Here is a 23,591-nt window from a genome sequence, read left to right as displayed (position 1 = left end):
AATAGTCACCCGTGCCCCAACTTTGGCAAAGCTTCAATGTCCAGTGGTGTTGATGACAGTCGTAGTCAAAAAGTCTCAAAAAGCACAAGAAGCACAGCGCCTATCCAGAACTCCTTTACAATGCATACAATGCCCGCTTTCTATACCTCCGTATTACTCGGACAAAGGAAAAGAGCAAAACTTTGCTTTCTTTTTTTCTTTTCTTTTTTTTTTTTTTTCGGGAAATCAACATTCCCAACATATTCACTGGGATTTTGGTTTGTGCTCGTCTTGGGTCTTTTCGTCCGAAAGAGACTCGCTACTTGGGCTTGAGATGCTCTTGGAATCGGATTTCCCGGCATCCGTCTCCGGTGCCGGCAGAGGCTTCTTGCCCTCACGGTACTTGGCCATCTTCTCGCCCAGGTACCGCCAAGACCTGCCGAACCCGGACATGACGATGCCCTTCAGCGACTGGGCAGTGCTGGGCCAGCTGGTGGTCTGTTTGATGACGGCCCTCAGGATCTCCCGACGCTCGGCCTCATCGTCCTTGGCGATGCGCTGGTCGAACTCGCCGCCAAGTCGGGTCCCAAAGGTGATGCCGCCTTCCTCAGTGTGCAGGTTCTCGGTGGCCGCGTTGAAGTCCGCTCGCGAGATCTGCCACTTCTTTTGATACTGGAAGTAGACCCGTGACCGGAACTGCTTGGGCAGTCTGCGCACCATGTTGCCTCGCGTCTCGTCCGACATGGTCTGCCTCATGCGCAGATCCTGAGCCGGGTCAGCCGTCTCAGGGTCGTCAATCAAAAACCTCACATTAGGGAGGACGCGGATGAGGGGTGCGTAGAGGTTGCGGAAGTGCATCTTGTTGTTGTTGACAATGTTGCCGACCTTGCGCGGGTTCTCGGTGGGAAAGCGCATTCGTGGGTCTCCAAGATAACTGAGACCTGCGATCAGTGAGTAGAGCTCCTGTTCTGTGAACTCCTCGGGGAGCATGAGAAGGGCGGTTCGGATGGCCGCCACCAGGTTTGTCTGGTTTGCCAGCCGGACCCGCGCGTTGTCGCGGATGATCTTGACGGGCTTGTGCAGCCTCCCAGAGAGATACAGCGTATCCCACTCGGTTAGGTCCCGGCAGAGCGTGTCGACGTTTACAACACCGTATTTAATCAGCGTCCCGTTCACCGTCACATATGGATTGAAGTAGACGCCAGCGCCGTAATTATCCTGAAGGCGGCTCACAAACCCGGAGCCGAGGCTTGCCACTGCGCTGTAGTGGTGGCGGTTCTGTCTCATGTTGAGAGAGTGCCAGTGATGGGTGTGGGACACGCCAAAGATGAAGTCGATCATCTTGGGGCTTTCCCCTTGGGCGCGCACGATGGCCGGGTCTGGCTTTGGGTGTACTGAACGAAGGAGCTCATCACTGGGTGCCTTCCCGAGGAGCTTTGACTGTGGGAAAACGCCTGAACCATATGCGAAGGCGTATATGATGGGTGCTTGGAAGGACTTGACGATATCGCCCAGAGCCTTTTTGAACTCCTGGTTGATGATCATGTGCTGGTTATACCCCAAGTGCCGGTAGGGCAGGTCGCTGAACTTGTCCACCACATTATAGTTGACCTTGTCTTCCCACTCCAGACTCTGCTCTTGCGCGAGCGACCTCTGCGAGCCGGTCGATCGACTCGCATCTCGTGAATTTGGGTTTGAAGTGGATGAGGAATCGTTCGTGGAGCTCGAGAATGCGCGTGTCGATGTGCTGCACTGAGTTGGGGTGAGGATTCGGTATGCAAAGTACGTCGGCCTGCCCGTAGACGCAGTCGACACTCTCTGGTTGACGATGAGGGTACGTGTAAGGCTTGCGCCCTGTTCACAGGTTGAGGTGGTCAGCTAAAAGTTGGTATGGATTGACTTGAGGTTGAAGCTATAAACACATGTGGGGAGGGCAGCTCACCCTCCAGCGCAAGGCCTGTAGCATTGTGCGGTTCCAACGGACAGCTGGAGCTCAGTCCAGGCTGCTTTTATCGAGCTTCCAAGATGTCGCGTCTAATAATTGCTAAGAGATTCGCAACAGGATGATGAGTAAGGTAAGCCCGGGGGGTGTTTGTGCCAAAATCTTGTGCCAAAGCCGGAACCACCGTGGTAGAGAGGAAACTTGAACAAGACGTAATAAATGCGTCGAGCAGTGGAGGTTAGAACCGTTTGGCAGCACCCAAATTTCTACCCGGTTTGGCGGGATTGATGAACATCATGACGGAGCTAGGATTTTAGCCAACGGCGTGCGTACGTGCTAATCCCTGAACCTACCAAAATGGGCTAAAGCGGTGGGCACTAAACGTAATCAAGTCAGGTACCCTGCATTGGCCAAGTCTAGTTCGCGACTGCAGGAAACGACCCTCTTTGACCGGTTTGTTTCGGATCAAACTTCAATTGAATACTTTTCCTGTGATGTTGGATCGTGTTATCAATTTACTGGTTGCAAGAAAGTTTCCTGACTTTGCTTTCCAACAGTTCTTAGTGGTGCGCACATGGTAAGCATGGCTGGGCGCCGATCAACCCAACGGTAGTGATGATTGATGGCGGTGGAAAAGATTCAGGAACAAAGCTTGGCAAAGGCCACTGCGCGGCAAAGCTTAGCTTGCCCGGTTCGTTGCACGTCATAAGCGCAGTAAGACGGTTTGCCTGGACTACCTTGCTATACCTGACAACGAACTTTTCGTTCTTAGCCATATGTCCCTCCTTCATTCCTTGAAGCAAAACTCTTCAAGTTTCTATCATTCAAAACATCAATTGACCATTGGTATCAGTGTGCAGGTATCTTTCTGTTATAAAATTAGGCCGGTTGCGGATGTTTCTCTTGTGATGGTTGAGACAAACAATTTCTGGTTGCGTTAATGCGTGCGTGTTGTTGTACTGCATAATTACAATTACAGGACAAAGAGTAAAATATTCCTTTCGACGTCTACTTCGAGGGCCGCATGTACAAAGAAGTCGTATACAAATATCATGAAGCCTTGAGAATACAAGTAAGGACTCAGCTTTGTAACTTTTAAAACAAAACCTCTCTCTGCCTTACAACTGCGAAGCACTTGCTGCACCAGAAGCTGCGATGGTGGAGACAACCTTGCGTCCAGCACGTGACTTCGCACCCGCCAAATTTAGCGTCAAGTCGAGATCCGCCCGGGATGTCGCGAGATCGATTCAAACAACGCGTGTCGCCGACCCGATCGATCAGGATGCGGGCTCTAACGCCGAACAACCACGGCGAGAAGACTGATGCTGGCAGGAGTCAATCGCCCAGATCCGCCAGCTTTCGCGCCAGCAGTGGGAGCGGCGAACCACGCCCACACACATCTTTGCGGAACAGCAGGGTAAGCAATTGACATCTGCAGGCTAGACTCGGCTAGTCACATCGCATCCAAAGAAGAAAGGAAAAAAAGAAACACAAAAGAGATGTTATGATCTGTTGGCGTATTAACCAATTGCTACTTTATATCGCCAGATTGGCTCGATCCGTGCCCCGTCGCACCAATCATCCTACAATATCCTCACGGGGGAGATGAACCCGCCCCCAAGACCAGCCAGCAGACAGAGTGTTCTCGGTGGAGGGGTCGACTATCCAGTATCGCAACGAGCAGCATCGCGCGAGAGCAGCAAAGAAAACATGGCGCCTCCAGACGCCGAAGAGTACGAGACCCAGCGGCGGCGCATTGAGGAGCTCAAAGCTGAGGTCGGCACATTAAATTACCGGATAACAGCAAACGACCAAGAAAAGGAGATGATGCGCCTGCAGCAGGACTCCGAACTGAGGGATGCCCGCCGCCGTGCAGATGAGGATTTCAAGAACAAGCAAGCGGCCGAGGCCGAGAGGGACGCTGCAAGGCGGCAGACCGAGGCTCTGCAGGAAGAGCTGGATGCACTGCGCGCCGAAAAGGACGAGCGACTAAGGGAAGTTGAAAAGCGCGCAAGAGATGCAGAGGAAGAGTCCAACGTTCTGAGGGAGCAACTGGAGGACCTGAGCGCTGCTAAGGACGAGGAGGCGCGGCTCAATGAACGTAAGGCGCTTGAGCTGCGCCAACAAGTCGAGATTGCGCAGAGAACGGCCCAGGAGTTGAGCGAGGAAGCAGAGGAGCGGGAAGCTGCTCTGGGCAAGGCGCAGGCTTTATTGCTGGAGAAGGACAACCTAATTGGCAGGCTTGAGGCAGATGTTTTACGTTTGAAAGCGCAGACGGGTGACGCCGAAACAATGGCCGTCATCAGGCGCGAGCTTTCGGATCAGGTCCAGCATATCCGTGCCCTCGAAGCAACCAACCGGGAACAACTGATCGAGCTCAAACACTTTCGACAAATTCACCGGGCTGTTGAGGTCATTGAAGAAGAAAAGAGGTCGTTGCAGCGTAAGCTCGAAACTGTGCCACTCCTCGAGGCGGAACTGGCCGAGGCACGCATACAACGGCAAAGGCTCGAAGACGAGCGGGATGCGTGGGCTGCATACCTTCAAAGGGAAGCATCCGGCGATGGCGAGATGGAATTTGACTCCCCGGAGGCCGTTGCCCGAGCCTTGGTCCAGGAGCGTCTTCACACGGCCTCATTGGTTGCGAAGCTAGGCACTGTTGAGCCGGAGCTCAACTCTCGAGATGAGCTTATTAGACAGCTCGAGGATGAGATCCGGAACCTGAACGCCGAAATTGAGAAACTGAGAACGGCACCACCCCCTGAAATACCAGCCGGCGGCGACAAGGGAAGACTGCGTCTTGAGCGGCAGCGCGCTCTGGCGGTCAAGGAGGTTGAGTACCTGCGCGCTCAACTCAAGACATTTGACGCCGAGGACATAACATTCCAACCCGAGAACTTTGATCAACAAAAAGCAACAAGAGTACAGGAGCTTGAAGACCTCGTTGACAGGTACAAAATTGAAGTACAGAACCTGCATCAAGAACTATCTTCGATTGAATCGGCTCCCAGTGCCGCCCCCATTAACGCGGGCCTTAAGCGTTCGCGCGAAAACGACGAGAACGGCAATGTCCAGGCGGAGCAACTGGGCCAGCTCGCGCGCAAAAACCGCAAGCTTCAGGAGGAGCTTGTGGGTGCACAACGAGCCCAGCAGCTTGCTGAGAAAGAGATGGCCGTGCTCAAGAAGCAGCTCGCAGCTGCCAAAGAGTCATCACGGGTCCGTGTTCTCGCCCTCAGGTCCAACCCGACTTCGGACCATGAGGCAGTCAAAGCGTCGCGCCTGCGCGCACTGCAGCAGGAAAACGCCGAGCTGCTTGCCCACATGCAGCACCAGTCCCACGACTTCCCCACCGTTCCGCAGAGCGTCCTTGTAGCTAAGCAACGCGAGGTCGAAGACGCCAAGGCGGACGCGGCGAGCGCGCACAAGACGTCTCGCCGGTTGAAGGAGGTTTGGGCTGCCAAGAGCGGCGAGTTCAAGGAGGCAATCTTTAGCACCCTTGGGTGGACCGTCATGTTCATTCCCAACGGCAAGATGCGCGTCGAGAGCGTATACTACCCATCCAAGACGGACGAGTACGAGAACAGCATTGTGTTTGACGGCGAGAGGGGGACGATGAAGGTGGGCGGTGGTCCCAGGAGTGCTTTTGCCCAGAGGATCGATGACCAAATTCGATTCTGGGTTCGCGAGAAGGGCTGTATACCCGGCTTCCTGGCGGCCTTGACACTAGAGTTTTACGAGGAGCACCAACGGTCATCAAGGCCAAGTTGAATGGCTTAGTCTCTTAATCTAATCATTCCCTCACTTTAAGGGGAGCATTTCTGTACTTTGTTGCCTGCGAGAAGCAGAGTTGTACATAATCAAGTGCTGGCAGATTTACAAAAAAAAAAAAAAAAAAAAAAAAAAAAAAAAAAAAAAAAGCTTCACATAGTTGGGTCTAGACTAAACTGTGAAGGACTGTGATCGCTTGCTAAATACTGAGTGCACCACAAACAGGTTTCACATGCTAGCAAAGGTCAATCAATTCAAAATAGTTTACAATGCCGGAAAACGACACACCGTCTCTCCCCGCGGTTGCCGGCAGCATTCGGTCAGAACAAACCCCCACCTCAACAGGAGTGGCGGGGTTGATCCCCCAAATGGATGTTTGGGACTAAAACTACTTCCCGACGCGCAGTCGGATGAGGGGCTCAAGTCAGGTACGCTCAAGTGACGTACCAATTCTCCGCACAATATCCTCAAGGCTCAGAACCCTTTACATCTCATCCGGTGTTGCTCTGTTGGGTTTTTCTACGCCTCAAAAAAGTCTGCAAGGCCAATTGACCTCTACGTACTGATTCCCTTCTGATATACTGCATTCGTCTCACTTAACTCCAGGTTCAGCAATCATGTCGGCCGCCACCAAACAAGATAACAAGCAAGATGATGCTACCGACCTTAGCCGGGAGTATGATACCCCTCTAGGCCTCGCTCACACAACAATGCAAGCTCTCAAAGATCGCATCAAGCTCCACTACGACCTAGCTAGTGACTATTACCTCAGCCTGTGGGGACAACATGTGCACCATGGATACTGGCCTACCGACGAGTCCAAGGCAAAGGATACCAAGGAGGTTGCACAGACCAACCTCATCGACCTGCTGCTTGAAATTTCCAAGATTCCTGAGGGCGGCAGTGTTCTCGATGTGGGATGCGGTTTGGGCGGAACCACAAGACACCTGGCCTCGAAGCTCGGCTGCTCCGTGACTGGCATCACCATCTCTGGCAAACAGGTCGAAATAGCCAAGCGGCTAACAAAGACCGAAGCCGAGGCCGAGGCTACCAAGCTCGGCAAGGATGCAACAGCAGCCAAAGCAGAGGCCGAAGAGGACGCCGAGGGCTTCATGAAGGTCGGCAAGGGAAAGGTCAGGTTCATTGAGCTCGACGCCGAGACTATGGGCGAGTACTTTTCTGACAAGGAAGCGTTCGACGCCGTATGGATCTGCGAGGCCCTGAGCCATTTCCCGAACAAGGAGCTTTTCTTCCAGAACGTCCATGCCGTGCTGAAGCCGGGTGGCTGCCTGACCCTGGCCGATTGGTTCAAGGCCGAGGGCTTGACCCAGGAGCAGTTCGACAACGACATCAAGCCGATAGAGGGTAGGTCGATCACAGTGATATTGTTGGGGTTGTCAGTATCTGTGGTGTGGGTGTATATGCTGATCTGAGAATAAATTATTTCAATGCAGATGGAATGTTGACACCCCCGCTCAACACGCAAGCCGGATATGTCGACAAGGCCAAAGCCGCAGGTCTCAAGGTGTTGACAGAGCCAAAGGATATCAGCCAAGACGTCAAACAGACTTGGTGAGTCGATTTGCCTGTCAATCCAGTCGATACTCTTATAGCACTAACACGACCGGGCATTTTTGTAGGGATATTACATGGTCGCTCATCCAGAAGCCTTCTCTGTGGGCATTTGCTCTCAGTCAAGGACGGGACGGAATTGCATTCCTGCAATCATTCAGAGCGATGCGACGAGGCTACGCAAACAACAACTTCCGATATGCGGTCATGTCTTTTGAGAAATAGTCAAGTGTTACCATGAGCAGATTCGCCAAGGATGCTCAAGTCGCATCTATAGACAGCGTGGGTAGTAGCTGGTCTGTTATCAACACGATAGATCTAGACTAGATCATACGAACAAAAGAAGACAGCAGCGTTCTCATAAGTTTGGGTCTCTGCATACTGGCCAGTGATAGACGGCCTCTATGCGGAGGTATTTGAACCATTGGACAAACGTACACAGCAATATACTTGAAAGATAGAAAATGGGGCCACTTATCATGCAGTCGATTTTTATGAACAACATAATACAACACATACCAAAAAGCTCAATTTGCTTATTTATCCACCTATGCGGAATGCTGATGCGGATTTTGTGGCGCAAATATGAATTTTAATTGACTGTTTAATAACTTGTCATTTACAGAGGCTGAAAGCCCAGCGACCCCGAGCTGCTGTAACTCGTTTTTTGTTTAGGCCAGCCTAGGCACCAGACCCCACTGAACCAAAGCCCCGCTAATTTTCCATAGTTGTACTCGAAAATCCCTGTAACAACGACATTGGAGCTCGATCAACAGCCGCAACGAGAAATCGCCACTTAAAAGAGACAGTCTGCTGTCAAGGTCAAGACTTGAACTTGACACTAAAAAAAGAAGGAACAGAACCACAAGAGTTTAGTGAAGCATCGGGAAGAGTCAATCACGAAGATCAGAGCCCAACGCTCGTACCCCAACAGAAAACAACCAACACAAACAATGGCTGCCTTACTGCCCTTCATCCAGGATCTCCTTCCCATGATATTACCCTCCGAAGTACACATAACTCGCGGGAGAGATCTCGCCTCGGGGATCCCACCACCAGCGAGCCACAGGGCAAAGGCTGCTGCCCCCAGCAAGAAGGACAAGTCTCCTGACGCGAGTCAAACAGCCCCAACCACGAAAGAGACGCGACTTGCGAAGGGGGTGGTTGAAAATGGGCCCATAGAGCTCACCGGAGTCAGCGAGAGCGACGAGGCATCTTCAGCGGGAGAAAACGCGCAACCGGACAATGACTCTCCAGACGGAGCGTCGCGCAACAAAAGCCCCCCGCCGCGACCGCGAGGAAGAGGCGGGGTCGTCGTGCGCAACGCCATAGTGAACAAGACTGACAAGATGTGCGCTTCAGGTATGCGCTGATTTTCTGTTTTTGCCCTTTAGATACCTAATCCGGCTTAAAGCTTGGCGAGATGTCATTGGACCAGACTTGACCAAAAAAAGAAAAGAAAAAAAAAAACGTCTAATGCTGGCTTGTCTCGAAATAGTCATGTTTGCCGGGCCTCATTCCGATTCCGCTGTTCACCATAACAGCGAGCATGGTAAGATGGGGGCCAATCATTGGGGTTTCTTTCACTTCGTCCCTTTACGCATACTTTCCTGCGTACCCGCCCGGCCTACTTGTTTGCGTGTCTTTCTTTTTTTTTTCCAGACGAAAAATCTTTTTTTTTTTTTTTTTTTTTTTGTTTCAACTAACATGAACCTCCCCCTTGTTGTTTATCAAGATACCATCATCTATGCAGCTTCGGGTAGAGGCTTACTCGCCACAAGCCCTCCTGAGAACTACAGCGACGACGAGGAGCAACCGCCAAGGCAGCAGGAGCTTGAGCCGGGCGACTTTGCATTCGTCCCAGCTTGGACGGAGCATCAACTGATCAACAAGACGGACGAACAAGTCGTCTGGATCGTAATACAGGGCGGGCCTGCCCCGATAGTTGTGCCCCTGACTGGTTGGGGTGGCGCCGAGGCTGAAGCATGACTGATGGCAGGCATATCGAGCATACTTCCGAGAACCAATCACAAAGATAATGTGCATGGCATAGTGCATGGGATAGTACATGGTTTTGAAAGGCTCGTCTCTGAAATTACTGGCTAGCTGGTTACCTTCTGCTGCACCTCCTTACAGTCCTGACGAGTCGATATCGCTCTGCTACTCGATCAAAGCAATGGGAGTGGTCTGACGTGTGAAAATAGATGACCTCGATGCCCGAGTGTGTAAACCCGCTGCTGCCACCCACGATGAATTCATTCATCAACCTGTCGACATCACCATGGTGGCGCTCTGTGGACTTTGCGAGCTCGCCCTCGCAGAAAAGGTACTCCACCACGTGTCTCGTATCGGTAATGATATCCCAGCCTGCGAGTGCCACAGCGACCTTGCGTCTGGTAGCCGTATGATCTCCGGCATAAAGCAGGGCAGAATTTGAGCCCCCGTATTCGACATTGTTATTGTGAAGTGGGCTTTCGTCAAATTCCAGCCGCTTCTTCTGATCAAGCTTATCTGGAAATCGTTGCAAAAGCTGTTCTTTCCAAACGATGTTTTGTTGCCAAAAGAAGTGTCTGCCGAGCACCAGCGCCGTTCCCGGGTCCATGGAGGCGGCAAACCAAAGCTGAACTTCGTTACTGTGATAGCAGAAATGTTAGCATCCGTCCTTTGTTCTGAGAGAGTTGACTAATGGCACTGAGAACTTACGCTCGCCGGGGAATCCTCCGGGTGAAATTGTAAGCCACGTCGGGCAGGTGTAACAACAAGCTGACTGGATCGATCAATACTATCCCGTCGATCCGGGGCCCGAGTATTGGCGAGTCCAACATTTGCGTTGTCAGAACAGAGCCGTACGAGTGGGATACAAGAGTGAAGTCATCATCCAACCAGCCATGACGGTCCAGAATAGCAATGACCTCGGCCAGGAAATGCTCCTTATCCATAGGTTCGCCGGCGAGCCGCATGCAGACAGGAAGGACTTCAATTGCTATGACGCCTATCTGGCCGTCTCCGTCTTTCTCACCCGGTATGCCATTTGCCATCTCGGAGAGAAAGTCGATATACGGTAGCAGCCCAATCCCAACGCCATGGATGAACACCACTGGTCTCGCGCTCTGCGACTTGTGAGGTCGATACCAGTAGGCAGTTCCAGCGGCAGGCGAAAGCTGACGGGGAACAAGTCCGGGTGGCGTTAGGAGTTGTGGTCGCGGCGGAAAGATTGCCAGGTTCGTCGTGATAGGTGTTGAAAAGTATGCGAAGCCCTTCCAAAGCAGTGAGAAGTGGGTAAACATGTCGACAAGCATTACAATGATGTACCATATAATGCTCCGAAAACACATTGGCACCTTATCGATTGTAGGGCGCATCGACTTGGCCGCTCCTCGCCCAGGTCGTAGACCAGCAGCGCCATCGATGTCCCCTCCGCGTTCCTCCGATGCAAGAATCAATCGTCGATTAATTTCGTCCAAGTATCCTTCCATCTCTGCTTCTTCCTCGGCGGACAGCCGTCCCTGCGCAGCATCGTTTACATCTCGGTCGAAGAAGGCCCAGGCAACAAAGTCCCGTACGTTGTCGCGGCGGATTTCAGTCAAATCCGCACCGTGGAACCAGCGGCGAAGGTAGTGCGCCGGGTCCGGGACGTTATCCAGACACTTATGAAAGATGGCAGACCGATCCGCCGGCGCCAGTGAGGGGTGTGGGTAGTTGGGCTTGAAGCCGGAGGCACGAGCCTCAAATGGGTGGTAAACTGCAAGGAAAAAGATTGAGTCCGCAACAAAGACTGCTGATAGAAAGCCGACCAGTACTCTGAGCGGAAGACTGGGCGAAGTGAAGGCATTTGCCGCGACGTTCTCAGTGGAAAGTCCCCATATCCCCAAAGGCGAGACGCCAGTGAAGGCATATGTGATGATCAAGAGCGTGAAAGAGCAAGGAACCGAGAATCGCAGCAAAAAGACGCATATGCGGATGAAGATCAGTTCGCTGAGGGATGTGCCCAACATATTGATTTGCTGTCGACGGTCGGCTCCGTTGCCTCTATACCTAGGATAGTGACACCAAGTTTGGTGTTGTTTGGTAGCTGCCGTACTACAGTGCTAGCTTATCAATGAAGTTTTTCGAATGGAATGTGGGATCTAAGGGGTTGAAGTAATCAACCCTTAGCTCAACCCTTAGCCAGTGGCAGAAAGACACCCAAATTGAAACACCAAGTAAATCTCAGGTACTTGAGAGAGTGAGGAAAAAAAAAAAAAATCGACTGATATGGAACTTCAGCCAGACGCGTGTAATGCAAGTATCGACCAATCTGCTGCTTATTACAGTCAGGTTACGGAACTCCGGCAGACGTGTCAGTTAGGTCCATGCCTGACTTTGCACCTTTGTAAACATCAGTACCAATCTTTTGTCGCGTCTCACATGACAATATAATGAGTGAGGAATGATTTGTGGCTGCTTGTTTTTTGTTTGAGATTCTCATGTGACTCCACTCCTCTGTAAGCTCCTGTACAGCGCCAGATATGCAATACGTCATCCGCGCTATATAAAGCAATTGCAGTGGGCCAGGAATGCCTATGCTGCTCGCCTCCACTGGTTTTAGGTACCAGAACATGGTTAGTTGCCTAGGTAAGTACATAGGAAGGTAGAGGCGCAAGGCACTTGTTGCAATACTGCACGCAGATCTGCCCTTGCCTCATCATGGATTTTCCGCAAGGCTGCGCCATTTCTTTGTACTAACCTCATATCAGAAAGACATGTCCAGTGCTGGTGTATACAGGTAGCATTGGTTTAGTAATAATCTCTGGGCATCAATATCATTTGTTCAACTTCAAAAGCACATACCGGTAATTACCCCTTGTTACGACAGCACCTTGGTTTGACCGACTTTTAATCATCTCTTTCTATTCCGAACCCCTCCAAAACCCAATAAAAGAAGAGACGAGTCACGCAACCCAGATAAACCACTCGTCAATCCTCCGATAATAGGTAGGCAGTTACCCTAAACAGAGCCGCAGGGTTCAGAGGAAAGACGGCAGAACTCAATCAGATTTAGGAAGAGAGAAAAAAAAAAAAATCCTGCCAAGAATACAGAAAGAAGCTTTCACCACCCCTGTCTGTCTACCTCTCCGCATCACGCATCCCCGCCAAAAACCATCGCCCCCCAAAAAATGGCACATAACTACATCATCCGCGTCACCGCGGGCACTACGCGCGACGTGACAGAGCACAAGCTCGTCGCCGTCAACACGGCAGAACCTCTCAAGATTGAGAGCGATCTGATCGAGGCCCGGGTCAACGTACGCGTCAAAAACTACCACGGCCTACCGCGCAACTCCCCCGTCGACTCGCCGTACTTTGCCGCGGAGCCGCACGCCTATAACGATGACCAGTACAGTATCGCCCTCAACTTCAAGCTCAAGCAGCCGCCCGAGGGCAAGGTCGGCGCGAAGGAGGCGGACGCCAAGGAGAACGACGACGAAGCCGCGCCCACGGACGACGAGGACCGAGATCTGGGAGTCAAGGGCGGTGACCTGCAGTGGGGAAACGACTTTGACCATCCGATCCGCGACCGGCTGCCACCCGGGTTCAATACTGCTCTCAACATTGTGAGATGGTGGATTGATCCGGGATTGGAGGGCGATGCCTATGCCGACTCCCCGTACCTGTATGGTCCGGCACTGAGCTCCTTCAACCAGGTGCGCGTCGGCCCTCCATCCAGCGACCGCGTCCCTAAAGGCAAGGGTGCCGAGGCCGAAGGCAAAGAGGTTGGCCTCTGGATCGAGGAGGGTGCCGATGACGAGGCCGGCTTTGAGAGCCGCAGGTCTACAGGCGCCCCCGATGATGCAAAGGCTAGGATGAAGTGGGCACTGAAGGCGGATAGCAAGGAGAAATGGGTTTGGGAGTACGGCAGGGAATACTCGACCGACTTTTTCAACCCATACATCGACTTCAAGGAGTTTGCATTGAGGCTACCGGGATTCCATTTGCCCATCATGAAGTACTGGGATGGTCAGGGCGCGCGGTAAGTTTTACCCTTCCCTTAACGTTTTTGACACTTTCAAGTTCACCCACCGGCCTTTCCATTGTTATGACTGCGACATATTGTGCGGCTGAGACATGGGATGTCGGCTGTGGTTGCGACTTTGCCTGCTAGGTGATATCGTTCGCCCTCCGTGGGAGCCAAGGGCTGGTCGAAACCGGTGTGATGTTTGTTTATGGAAGATTAGGAAACTGGACTTGTTTTCTCATACGTGTATAATTCCATCTGGTCAATTCACTAGGCCCCCCAAGCGCTCACACACGCTTAGATACGTTCTCCGGAACCGCAAGACGGGTGATCTGTATCTGGCAGTCACTTTCAGTCTGTACCTCAAGGAGGACGTCAACGAGGACGGCTCGCTCAAGCCAGGAACCATCGAGGCGCAGAAGAAGGACAGCAGAGCGAGGAAGGCTCCGACACACGAGGACGATCACGGAAAGCACGACGATAACGAGCCACATGACGATGACAAATCTATCGAGGAGGCAAGGAAAAAGTTGGGAGACGTCAAGGTCAATGATGCTAGTCGCCCAGATGATGTGGATTGAGCACAATGCACGATAGATTGAACATATCTTAGGCAGCCTCTTATTGGAGGCAGTTAAATTGTAGAGCCTACATTGAACTGGTCAGCTTGGGTTTGAGTGGTAGTTAGGTGGACGACATAAATGCACCACAGCTTACCTCGGCGGCTTTGGCTCGAGTTTTGCTCTCATATTTGATCAGCGCCCGAACAAGATCCGCAAAATCAGGCTGAACATCGTCCAAGATTTCGTCCCATGTTTTCCCTTGTATCGTCTGGTACATCTGAAATGGCGGCGTCTTGAAATTCAAAGCCTCAGGCCAAGTCTCTGGTGTAGGACTACCAATGGTCTTGAAAATACTCAAGATGAGGCCCAGTTGGTTGCCATCCTCATGTGCTGCCCTGGATTCGAAAAGTGGCACATGAGAAGGTCGACAGCACTCAACCAGCATGGCACCAGCAGCCCACATGTCCACCGCCGTGCAGTAACCTTTGTCACCAAACAGGACTTCCGGTGCACGATAGGGCCCCGTCCCAATATCTAGAATCTTGGCATCTCGTGGCTCGGTGGCGCAGGACAGTTGAGGATGCCAGGCTGTACCAAAGTCGGCGAGATATGCCGGCCCGTCGGGCGACTCCAGGAGGATAGCCGAAGGCTTGATGTCTCTGTGGATGATGTCTTTGCTGTGAATCTGTCGCAGCGCGGTGAATATGTCTCGAAAGTGCGACCGTATCCGCTCCCGTGTCAGCCCGGCCTCGCCCTTCTGCTGCAGCTGCGCCTCAAGACTCATGGGCATGTATGGGAACACAAGCACCAGCCGCTGCTCGTGGTCTCTGAAAGTCTCCAGAAGTGGGATGCAGGGTCGGGACAGCTCCGCGAGAATACGCGACTCGCGGATCGGATCGTGTGGCGCAATATTGTGCGTCTCGACAATGACCTTGAAGGCCCGGGTGTCGCACCGGTAGACTTCGGCCGTGACGCCGCTGGCGACATACTGACAATTCTGGTAGGCGCCGATCCTGACCCCCGACGCTGCTGTTTCTGAGCCATGACAGGCTGTGGGGGAGAACCGTGAGCTCTCATCATCGCTCGCCAACTTCGAGGCGTTCTTCAGTATATCACATGCATTTTTGTACTCCTCCTGTTTTTTTTTTTTTTTTTTTTTTCTTTTTTTTTTTTTTTTGTTTTTAATATATCGGGTCAGGAGGCATCGAGTAGTGGGCAGCGGAATCAAACACGCGCAATGCTCACTCGTGATGAAGATGCCGTGTAAGCTTCCATCTCAACGGCAAAGGCACTCTTTCCCTCTGCGGCGGCAGAATTCTTTTCGATGCATAGTTGGCTATGGAAGCGGCACATTCAAGCATGTCAGGGTATGCGTAATCCAAAAGGCTGTAAATGAAATTTCAATGCCGAATTCTCACATATTTTGGATGTTATCATATCGTTCTGTGGCCGTCACAGATTCTCGCCAATTCGGATTCGTCATGTTTGACGGTAGTGGGCTTATAAGCGATGAAGAACGGCGATACAATTCTTTCGCGGGCAGGAGTCGGGCGTGTGCGGGGCACGGAGAATACAGTTAACAGTAGCCGTCCGCGTGGAGTGGATGGTGCGTGCACGCACGGCACAAAACGTGAATCAACGAGCGTGGCACGATGGGGTTCCACTCCGAGCGGAGAGGCTATAGCGTTCAAGTCTGGGGGCAACAGGTGCGGCAGACAGTACGGGCCTGCCTTAGCTCCGATGCTGAAAGTTGGACAGGAAATATTGAGTATTGTTTTTGAGCACTCTATGTTCTGCGCCATCTCAATTCCCGACGCGCCCTCCGATAAATCACCTGATTGATGGGATGGTCTCATATTCGGCCAAAAATTGAAGTCTGTCCCGCGAGAATGCATATCGATGAAAATTATGGAGTGGTGCGGGCTCACTTGTACCAGAAAATACGGAATGATGATAAAAGAATTAAAACGACAAGAGACAAGGAGGCACAGGGCTCGGCGAGTGCATCAGAAATTACCTTACTTGTTGACGAGATAATAAAAAACGGTAACGGTTGCTGAAAGAAGGTTTGGACAAATGGAGCTAGGCGCAATGTACTGGTGCCGAACGTTCATCCCAAAGATTTTGACATCGTACTTTAGCTACTATACATGAGGTATCCAAGGAATCTATCTGAAGGTGCCAGTCATCTGCTCTCTGCCAGGTCTGATACCTTGACAGTGACAAAAACGGCATCAGCAGGGTGAAGGACCAGCTGAGCTTCCCGAATTGGAAGTCAATCGACGCGCATCGAGTGTTTTATGGGGCTAAGCGGGGCATTGGGAGTTTGTACAGTAGCCGCAAGCTTACGTAGTGGTTTGTAGCTAGGTACCTTCAGTTTTACCTGCTTAAAGTACTTGGACTAAGCCTGGACCAAGGAACATAACTTAAATTTAATTGAATTTTGACTACGTTGATGGTCAAAGAGCGAATAGTAGAGGAATTGGAAAGAAGAAAATTTGCGGCTGTCTGCTGAGGCATCACCATCTGTTTTATACGACCGGCCAGTTCTTTTGCATTTTTTTTTTTTTTTTTTTTTTTTGTTTTCACTTAAACCAAGTCGCGCGACACTTCAACCGAACCCAGCGACTGGGCTGCTGCCGTTCCCCTCTTCTTTCCCCATCGACTCCACTTCACTTGGAGAGTGTCTTGTCTCGGCTGATTCGTGCCAGCCACAGCAACAACGAGTACGGCATCATTTCTAGCATCGTCATTCTGGGACCTCAAAAGCTTTCCACTTTTTTGCGCTGAGCCATCGTCTTCCTTGCAGTAGGCCTACCCGTCGCCGACGAAAACCACTCGCTTACTCCCACGTCTATGTCGTAGCGATCGCATTTCCGATTATTACCTGCTATGCCTTAGAATCGATCTGTAACATCCGCTGCCTGTCTTGCGCCAACTTGTCCCGAGGTTAACGTCGCAATGGATGACCTTTCGCGGTCTGAGTACCCGGCGATGCTGGTGAGGATAGAACACCAATGCATATTACCCGCTGATTCCGGGCCAACGCCTGCATCAGGATCATCAATTGAACCTTGTCTGACGCTTGTTTAAAATCTCAAGGAGCATCTTTCGCCAAGTCAAGCATCGCAAACACTGAACGAACGTGTCAAGAGAATTTTGCGAACGAATACCGAGATTGCCGACTGGCTGCAGGTACGCGCAAGGAGAAAATACACCCAGGAAAGGTTGTTGCGGTGGCTTGCATACATGCAGTGGGCTAAACAAACATTCGCCTTCAGGAACGTCGCAAGGTAGAGGAACAATACATCGCCGGACTTAGGAAACTCGCGCTCTTCAAAGTGCCCAATGCAAACTCGGATTTGGGGTATGTCACACTCAGTCAAGCGCATGCCCACAGTCGTGCCACGCGCACAAATCACACAAGGTTGGAGGAGCCGTAGAGCTAATACGATCATCGTGTGCCCAGAGTCTTTCAACCTCCCTGGGACAGGGTCCTGCACTCTATCGAATCTATTGCCGCATCACACCAGCTGTATGTTTCGCGAATCGAAAAAGATGTCGAACACTCACTTCGGGGTTTTCAATCCCGCCCCGAAGTCGCGGGTATGCAAACCTTCGTGTCCAACATGCAGAACATGGCGAAGGAGCTTGATGACTCCCAGACTGCCGCGGAAAAGGCCAGCAAGAAAGGTGGCAAGAAGGCCGAAGCCGCAAACACGAGGCTGGAGACGGCTACACAGCAGTGGGAGTCGCAAGCGCCATTCATTTACGAGTCACTGCAAGCCCTGGACGAGCAACGGACAAACCACCTGCGCGACCTCTTGACACAGTTGCAGACGCATGAAGTCGACCAAGCCAGCAGGACTCAGGCCGCGGCTGAGGAGGCACTCAACATGACTCTCGAGGTGGACACCGCCCAGGAAATACAAAACTTCGCAAGCCGGACCGTGGCTGGGAAACCGAAGCAGGAAAGGCGTTCGCCAATGTCAAGGCAGACCAGCGCTGTCGCACCTACTACCACAAGACCCCCAAGCAGCGCAGGTGGTCTTAGCGGCCACCAAGATGACGCCACAAACAGCAGCGAGCACTCTGGTGGTAGGCCAGAACCGCCTACAGGTATGAAGAATGGCCGAGGCTTTGGAGGGGTTTCGGGCGCGCAGTACTGACCATTCGGGTGAATAGAGTCCAAGTTGCGGAGCAGGATCGGCACAATGCTCGGGCGGCGACGACAGAGTATCCATGGTTTTGGGCAGCTCTCGCCATCCAAGAACACTGGCCCTTTCAGCCGAGGTCTCAGCAGCGCTCACGGGCCCCGAATGTCGCCTCGAGCCTCTTTGAACAACTTATCGGAATCTGGCAGGTTATCATCTCTTGCCGAATCACCAGACTCGCCTCGAGATGGCAAGGCTCCTGAAACGAATGGTAAAACCTCGTATGATGGAAGCACAAATGGGATGAAGTCCAAGTCTGAGGGTTCGTCAGCTGCTCTCGCCGGAGAATCTGGCTCGACATCGAAACCAGCTCTCACAAACGGCGAGCCGACTGCTGATGACCTGTTCGGCCCGGCGCCTGCATCCTCCCAGGCCACGATTGAGACAGGGGACAACGCGGGAGGGAAGGATGCGGATGGGTTCACTGTTCCCCCTGAGATGAACGACCCGATATCGCAAGCCCAAAAGGAGGCCGCAGGAGACGACCACGACCAGTTCTTCAAGTTGAACATCCAGAAGGAACCTGTGGCGGAGGAGGATGCGGACGCCCAGAAAGCCGCCATATCCAACGTGACAAACACGCTCTCGATGTCTATGCCCTCGCGCAAGAGTGGTACCGTTCGCGGACGGCGAGACGTGCGCAACACAATCTACATGCCACCGCCGGCTATGCCCGACACTGGTAGCCAGCTCGGCACAATACCTGCATCGCCTGCATCGCCTACATTGCCTATGTCAGTTTCGAAACCATCGGTCGTAGCAACCCTGGCTTCAGAGGCGAGTGTTGCCGCAATGTCGGACACGCAGTCGGTTCGCTCGTCCAACTCGCTGAACAGCTTGGCTCATGCCAAGCACCCAGAGCTGACAGCTCCGGGGCTTAGCTCGTCGATAATAGAAACGGTGTCTGCGCATTTTGAGGGCGGCGACTTGAAGACTGTCAAGATCAACGGAGAGATTGCATTCGCCTACAATGCCGGCCCAGATTTCACCCCGAAAGGTTAGTAACCTGCTCTATCTCTGTGCCTTTCTTACCTTGGCCACCATATGGACCTGACTCGATCGAGTACTGACTTTTTATCACATGATCGTCACCAGACCGTGAGAATATCAGGATAGACAACATGCCGTTACTGGAGGCAATCGGACCCAACCGCATCTTTGTTTCCAACACGGGCCACTCGGACGAATTCACGCTCGATACTTCGCACATGAGCAAGACTACAACGGCCTTCACGTACCGTCTTCACTGCGACCCTGAAAACCCATCCACCCTCGCACCTCTTTGTCCCCTTATCCTTAAGCCAGCATGGAAGCCGACGCAGGACCACAAGCTCGGCTTGCTTCTCCAATACGCCCTCAACCCGGCACTGTTTCCTAGCCTCGATGGCAGTGCTTCTTCCCCTACTTCGGAGACCTCTTCGACACTACCACAGACCATAACGCTGCGCAACCTCGTGTTCGTCGCAACATATGAGGGCCTCGCCTCAGTAGCGCAAACCAAGCCTGCGGGCACGCACCTGCGTGACAAACACCTGGTATACTGGCGCCTAGGCGATGTTACCTTGACATGTGGCAGCGAGATTGAATGGTCCAAGATTGTGTGCCGCATCGTGGGAGCAGACGGGGCCGACATCCAGCCCGGTCACATCGAAGCCAGGTGGGAATACACGCCCCAGGCCTCGGCATCTGCACCCCGCATCTCAATCAGCAGGTTGCTGGAGGACACCAAGGGCAAGGGCAAAGCCGTGGCCGAGGAGGACGGCACCCTGTCGGCCGGGGACCCCTTTTCGGACGACAACCCAATCAGCCCGCGCAACGATGACCGGAAGTGGGCCGAGGTGCCGCTGGTGAGGAAGGCTGTGAGCGGAAAGTATGAGGCCAAGTGAGCATTGCTGACAGCATCAGTTATATACACCATTCTCCAACCCCATTTTGTTAACAAAAGTGTTTCTTGACATATCCTTGCCGAACTAGGCGATTTCCTTTTTATTTTTATTTTTTTTGCTTCTTTTTTTCTTTTTCTGTAACTATCTCTGCTTCTCTTGTTGCGGCATACCCCCAATTGTTGTATGTATTTACGAGCCCTGGTTGGATGTTTGCTTTCTCTATGCCAGGTATCAGTCTGCTATCTATGCTGAGTACATTATTTTTCTGTTAATCTGCGAGCCAGCCATGCTCATCACATTTTGCTCTGATTTAATCGATGTTGATGCTGGACTGAGACTCCAATAACTGCTCTGCGTAAATTTGTAGCCACTAAGAAAGCGTAAAAGGTAGACCTGAAAGTGATGACTTACGCCAGTATCGGGAGGTTTCTGGGCGCCACCCCGCCCGTCCGCTCGTCGTACACGGCCAGGGCGAGTCCGATAAGTTTTATGCAAGGGGCATCTAATCCTTAATTACCACGGACGTATCCCATCATTCACGTCATCCCTTCCTGCATTGCAGCTTCTCACATTGCGATGTTCCAGCGCCCTGCGCCACATGGCCCATAAAAGCAGGTACGTCCCACGAGGGACCGCAATCATAGTCTTAGCTGTTGCAATTGCTATCGGCATTGAGAGCAGATAAAATCTTTGCAACGCGCTTTAGCCTAGACAGCGCTTTTACATGGATAGATGGCTATCCTTACCAATAAATCAGACTAGTTGTGTATGTTGGTGTCTGTCGATAGTAACACAGGTTGTCAAAATAGCCACAGGCCATTGGAGCGCGCGGCCCATAAGTGGACAGGGATGATAATTACAGCCTCATTGCTGGAGAGGGCAAGGACTGGCTGCGGAACAAGAACATGTCCCTGCTGAAGCTCATCAACAGATACAACACTTCAGGAACCTGCACTTGCGAGAGTGTCAAGGCGGACAACATCTTTTTTTCCCGTGCGTTTCGCAATCATGTTGCCACATGGTCACCTACCACTTGACGTCAAGGCTGGCGAGGGTCAGGATGCTAAACGTGGGAGTCGGAAGTTATTTTTCTGCAGTTTATCCTGCGAACAAGCTGCAATAGCCCAATCGACGTCGGCGGTGAGAGCATCAGCTACCTGCTCCGCGGTATGCAGTGCTGTGTAACCCGTCGCATCAAATTTGAAATTTCGCTGGGGGATTTTGGGAAGGCGACAACGAACCCACCTCAACCCCCCGTTCGCTTCGGCCGTCCCATCTGCAGCGACGACAGATGCAACAAACAATAGCTAACACTAGGGCAAAAGTTAACCGATAAAAATACTTGATCCCGCCGAGGCTCGAACTCAGGACCTTGAGCGTACATTGCGAAGACATATCCACATTGTGAAGCTCACGTGATAACCAACTACACCACAGGACCTTGATGGTGGTCTTGGTTCGGTACCGGCATATAAGCAAAGTACGTCTCATTCTCCATGACATCACAACAAGGCGATGGGCACAATGAACAAAACAGCCGCCTGCTTAATCAGCTGCTTGCTGGATGGCTTGTTGAAGCCAACAGCTATTTGCTCATTGGCTTTTTACAACCGAGAGCTGTATACTAAATGGCTGGTACAGCAAACAGCGTCACCAAGGCTTGCCACTATGGGACTCGGTCAAGGTTATTTACGTTGAAGCCTGCGCAGGTGGCATCTCATACTCGCTAGTGTCTTGACTCAACACACTAGACGATGGCTCTCTGTACGACAGGGGATGGTTGGGCCCAGTTTTGGTCTTGGGTTTGGCGTTATGCTGGCCTCCGCCAGTGTAACTGGGGTCTTTGCCAAGCCTTTCACCGCCTGGTTGGTCATATCCCGGCCTCAAATGGAGAGTTTTGGGTGATGGTCGGGCTGACGTCGGGATGCCGGCCTCGGATCTGGTCCACGCAGTGCTGCATACAGACGGGTCGCCCCGACAAAGTGCAGCTATTTTGTCCATTTAATGCCACTATCAACTATATCTCAACATGTTTGCGCCAAAACCAGACGTCGCGTAGTTGAGTGAAGTAATGCCTACGACAACAAGCTCTTTGTTAAACTATTCACGGTGGGCGGGCTTAAATGGAGATTCAATTACCCTTCGCTGCAGGGGTGGTCCCAATAACAATCACCTACAGACTATCCAGACTGCCTAGCTGCTACCTACACCTTCCCAATATTTATTCTCCAATACTCTTGTCCTTTCCACCACCATGTTAGTCTCAGTGTTCAGACTAGACCACCCTGCTTCGCAATGGGGACCGAACGCTCCATGTACCTTTTAGCCACATGGCTTTTCGACCAATTGCATTGGCCGAAAAGATCGCGCTCGTTCTAGTTTGAGGACAATTTGTCGATTGTCGCCGTTTATGGCGGTTATTTTTATTGTATTCGCATTATATACGCAAAAATAACAGTATAACTGTTATATGCAATTAAATATTCGAATAAATAAATAAATAAACATTGTAAAAATATGGGATAATTTGCGTTATAATATGTGGTTTTGTTAACACTTTTACAAGGTAAAAACCGTTAAAACGACTTTTCTAATTATATAAATATTTGAATGTTAATGTTAATAATATGGGTTGCTAATAGGGGTTTAGGCATTAGCCTAGGTGCGGCGTGGTGCTAATTGCGCTATAAGGCCTATAATTACGGGGGTTAAAAACCTGTAATTACAGGTTTTGAATGCACTAAAGTGGTACACTAATTTTGGGATAAATAACTTAGATCTATTGGTGGGGGAAACTTTATTTTGTTTCCCTTATATATTTTCCGACATTGAAATGGGGGTCCGCACCCCTGAAAACGTTCCGGCGCCGCATACGATTTTCCGAAAAATTATTTTGTATCGGTTTTGAAAAAACACGCTTATTTCCATATAAACCATTTCTAGGTTCGCACTCATTTGCTGATTTGGTGAAAATTTTAACCCGATACAGGGTGGGTGTAAACCCGGTACAGGGTAAACCCCATTCGCTGACAGTTAAATCGCAACTCCTATAATATAAAATATAACGGAAAATCCAACAACCCCGACAGCCCTATTTCGGCACTATCTATTATCGCTTATATACAAATAAATGTGGACCGATTACATACTAAATAACGCATATAATTAACAATTAAATACATTTTTCTAATTCGTAATATATATTATGATAGGTAATTTATTATTTCATTTGATAATATTTAATAAAAAAGAAATATACTGTTGTGAAAACGGCTGTTAAATTAACGTAACGGTGGAAAATGCATACAATCACCCTTTAAATGAGTATTATATTGACATTTCTATTTTAGTAAATAATTCATCAAAAAACTTAAGAATTTGCCCAATTTCTTATCAAGTAAAAGAAAAGTTTAATATAACAATTACATCATATTAATATACATAAATATTATTTTACTTTTTTTTAATTTTATTTATATTGAATAAAATAAAAAATAAAAGAATGGTACGGTTTTACCATTTGGTGTAATGAAGAAATTATAAAAACCGACATTATTAGATAGATTTTTCTGTGAACATGGCTAACGCAGGGCTCATTATATTAGCTACCCTGCATTATCTTATAACGGCTAGCACGGGCTAATTTTATTAGTCACCCTGCATCGAATAAAT

At 50.9% G+C, this 23,591-nt stretch overlaps 9 protein-coding genes across 9 annotated transcripts; 6 read left to right on the top strand and 3 right to left on the bottom strand.

Moving 5' to 3' along the window:
- Positions 1 to 243: 243 nt before the first annotated feature.
- Positions 244 to 1,945, bottom strand: PpBr36_03280 (uncharacterized protein; the record flags this gene model as incomplete). Its single annotated transcript, XM_029890453.1, has 2 exons — positions 244 to 1,833; positions 1,922 to 1,945. 2 exons carry the CDS (start codon positions 1,943 to 1,945, stop codon positions 244 to 246), a joined length of 1,614 nt encoding a protein of 537 aa, XP_029753827.1.
- Positions 1,946 to 3,152: 1,207 nt separating this feature from the next.
- Positions 3,153 to 5,689, top strand: PpBr36_03279 (uncharacterized protein; the record flags this gene model as incomplete). Its single annotated transcript, XM_029890452.1, has 2 exons — positions 3,153 to 3,338; positions 3,470 to 5,689. The coding sequence occupies 2 exons, from the start codon at positions 3,153 to 3,155 to the stop codon at positions 5,687 to 5,689; spliced, it is 2,406 nt and encodes an 801-aa protein (XP_029752980.1).
- A 617-nt stretch (positions 5,690 to 6,306) lies between these two features.
- On the top strand, positions 6,307 to 7,486 carry PpBr36_03278 (uncharacterized protein; the record flags this gene model as incomplete). Its single annotated transcript, XM_029890451.1, has 3 exons — positions 6,307 to 7,054; positions 7,144 to 7,261; positions 7,330 to 7,486. 3 exons carry the CDS (start codon positions 6,307 to 6,309, stop codon positions 7,484 to 7,486), a joined length of 1,023 nt encoding a protein of 340 aa, XP_029752979.1.
- Positions 7,487 to 8,214: 728 nt separating this feature from the next.
- Positions 8,215 to 9,250, top strand: PpBr36_03277 (uncharacterized protein; the record flags this gene model as incomplete). Its single annotated transcript, XM_029890450.1, has 3 exons — positions 8,215 to 8,623; positions 8,760 to 8,813; positions 8,997 to 9,250. 3 exons carry the CDS (start codon positions 8,215 to 8,217, stop codon positions 9,248 to 9,250), a joined length of 717 nt encoding a protein of 238 aa, XP_029752974.1.
- Positions 9,029 to 11,256, bottom strand: PpBr36_03275 (uncharacterized protein; the record flags this gene model as incomplete). The annotated part of the gene is made up of 3 exons (XM_029890448.1): positions 9,029 to 9,250; positions 9,396 to 9,894; positions 9,965 to 11,256. 3 exons carry the CDS (start codon positions 11,254 to 11,256, stop codon positions 9,029 to 9,031), a joined length of 2,013 nt encoding a protein of 670 aa, XP_029752972.1.
- Positions 10,150 to 10,384, top strand: PpBr36_03276 (uncharacterized protein; the record flags this gene model as incomplete). Its single annotated transcript, XM_029890449.1, has 2 exons — positions 10,150 to 10,283; positions 10,330 to 10,384. The coding sequence occupies 2 exons, from the start codon at positions 10,150 to 10,152 to the stop codon at positions 10,382 to 10,384; spliced, it is 189 nt and encodes a 62-aa protein (XP_029752973.1).
- Positions 11,257 to 12,417: 1,161 nt separating the features above from the next.
- On the top strand, positions 12,418 to 13,837 carry PpBr36_03274 (uncharacterized protein; the record flags this gene model as incomplete). Its single annotated transcript, XM_029890447.1, has 2 exons — positions 12,418 to 13,271; positions 13,531 to 13,837. 2 exons carry the CDS (start codon positions 12,418 to 12,420, stop codon positions 13,835 to 13,837), a joined length of 1,161 nt encoding a protein of 386 aa, XP_029752971.1.
- A 40-nt stretch (positions 13,838 to 13,877) lies between these two features.
- Positions 13,878 to 15,302, bottom strand: PpBr36_03273 (uncharacterized protein; the record flags this gene model as incomplete). The annotated part of the gene is made up of 4 exons (XM_029890446.1): positions 13,878 to 13,904; positions 13,974 to 14,954; positions 15,065 to 15,155; positions 15,238 to 15,302. 4 exons carry the CDS (start codon positions 15,300 to 15,302, stop codon positions 13,878 to 13,880), a joined length of 1,164 nt encoding a protein of 387 aa, XP_029752978.1.
- Positions 15,303 to 16,780: 1,478 nt separating this feature from the next.
- On the top strand, positions 16,781 to 19,919 carry PpBr36_03272 (uncharacterized protein; the record flags this gene model as incomplete). The annotated part of the gene is made up of 6 exons (XM_029890445.1): positions 16,781 to 16,819; positions 16,922 to 17,014; positions 17,101 to 17,186; positions 17,289 to 17,938; positions 18,005 to 19,030; positions 19,129 to 19,919. The coding sequence occupies 6 exons, from the start codon at positions 16,781 to 16,783 to the stop codon at positions 19,917 to 19,919; spliced, it is 2,685 nt and encodes an 894-aa protein (XP_029752977.1).
- Positions 19,920 to 23,591: the final 3,672 nt, after the last annotated feature.

The sequence above is a fragment of the Pyricularia pennisetigena genome, chromosome 3 (assembly GCF_004337985.1).
Source record: "Pyricularia pennisetigena strain Br36 chromosome 3, whole genome shotgun sequence".
Taxonomy (NCBI): domain Eukaryota; kingdom Fungi; phylum Ascomycota; class Sordariomycetes; order Magnaporthales; family Pyriculariaceae; genus Pyricularia; species Pyricularia pennisetigena.
This window is presented reverse-complemented; position numbering and strand designations above follow the sequence as displayed.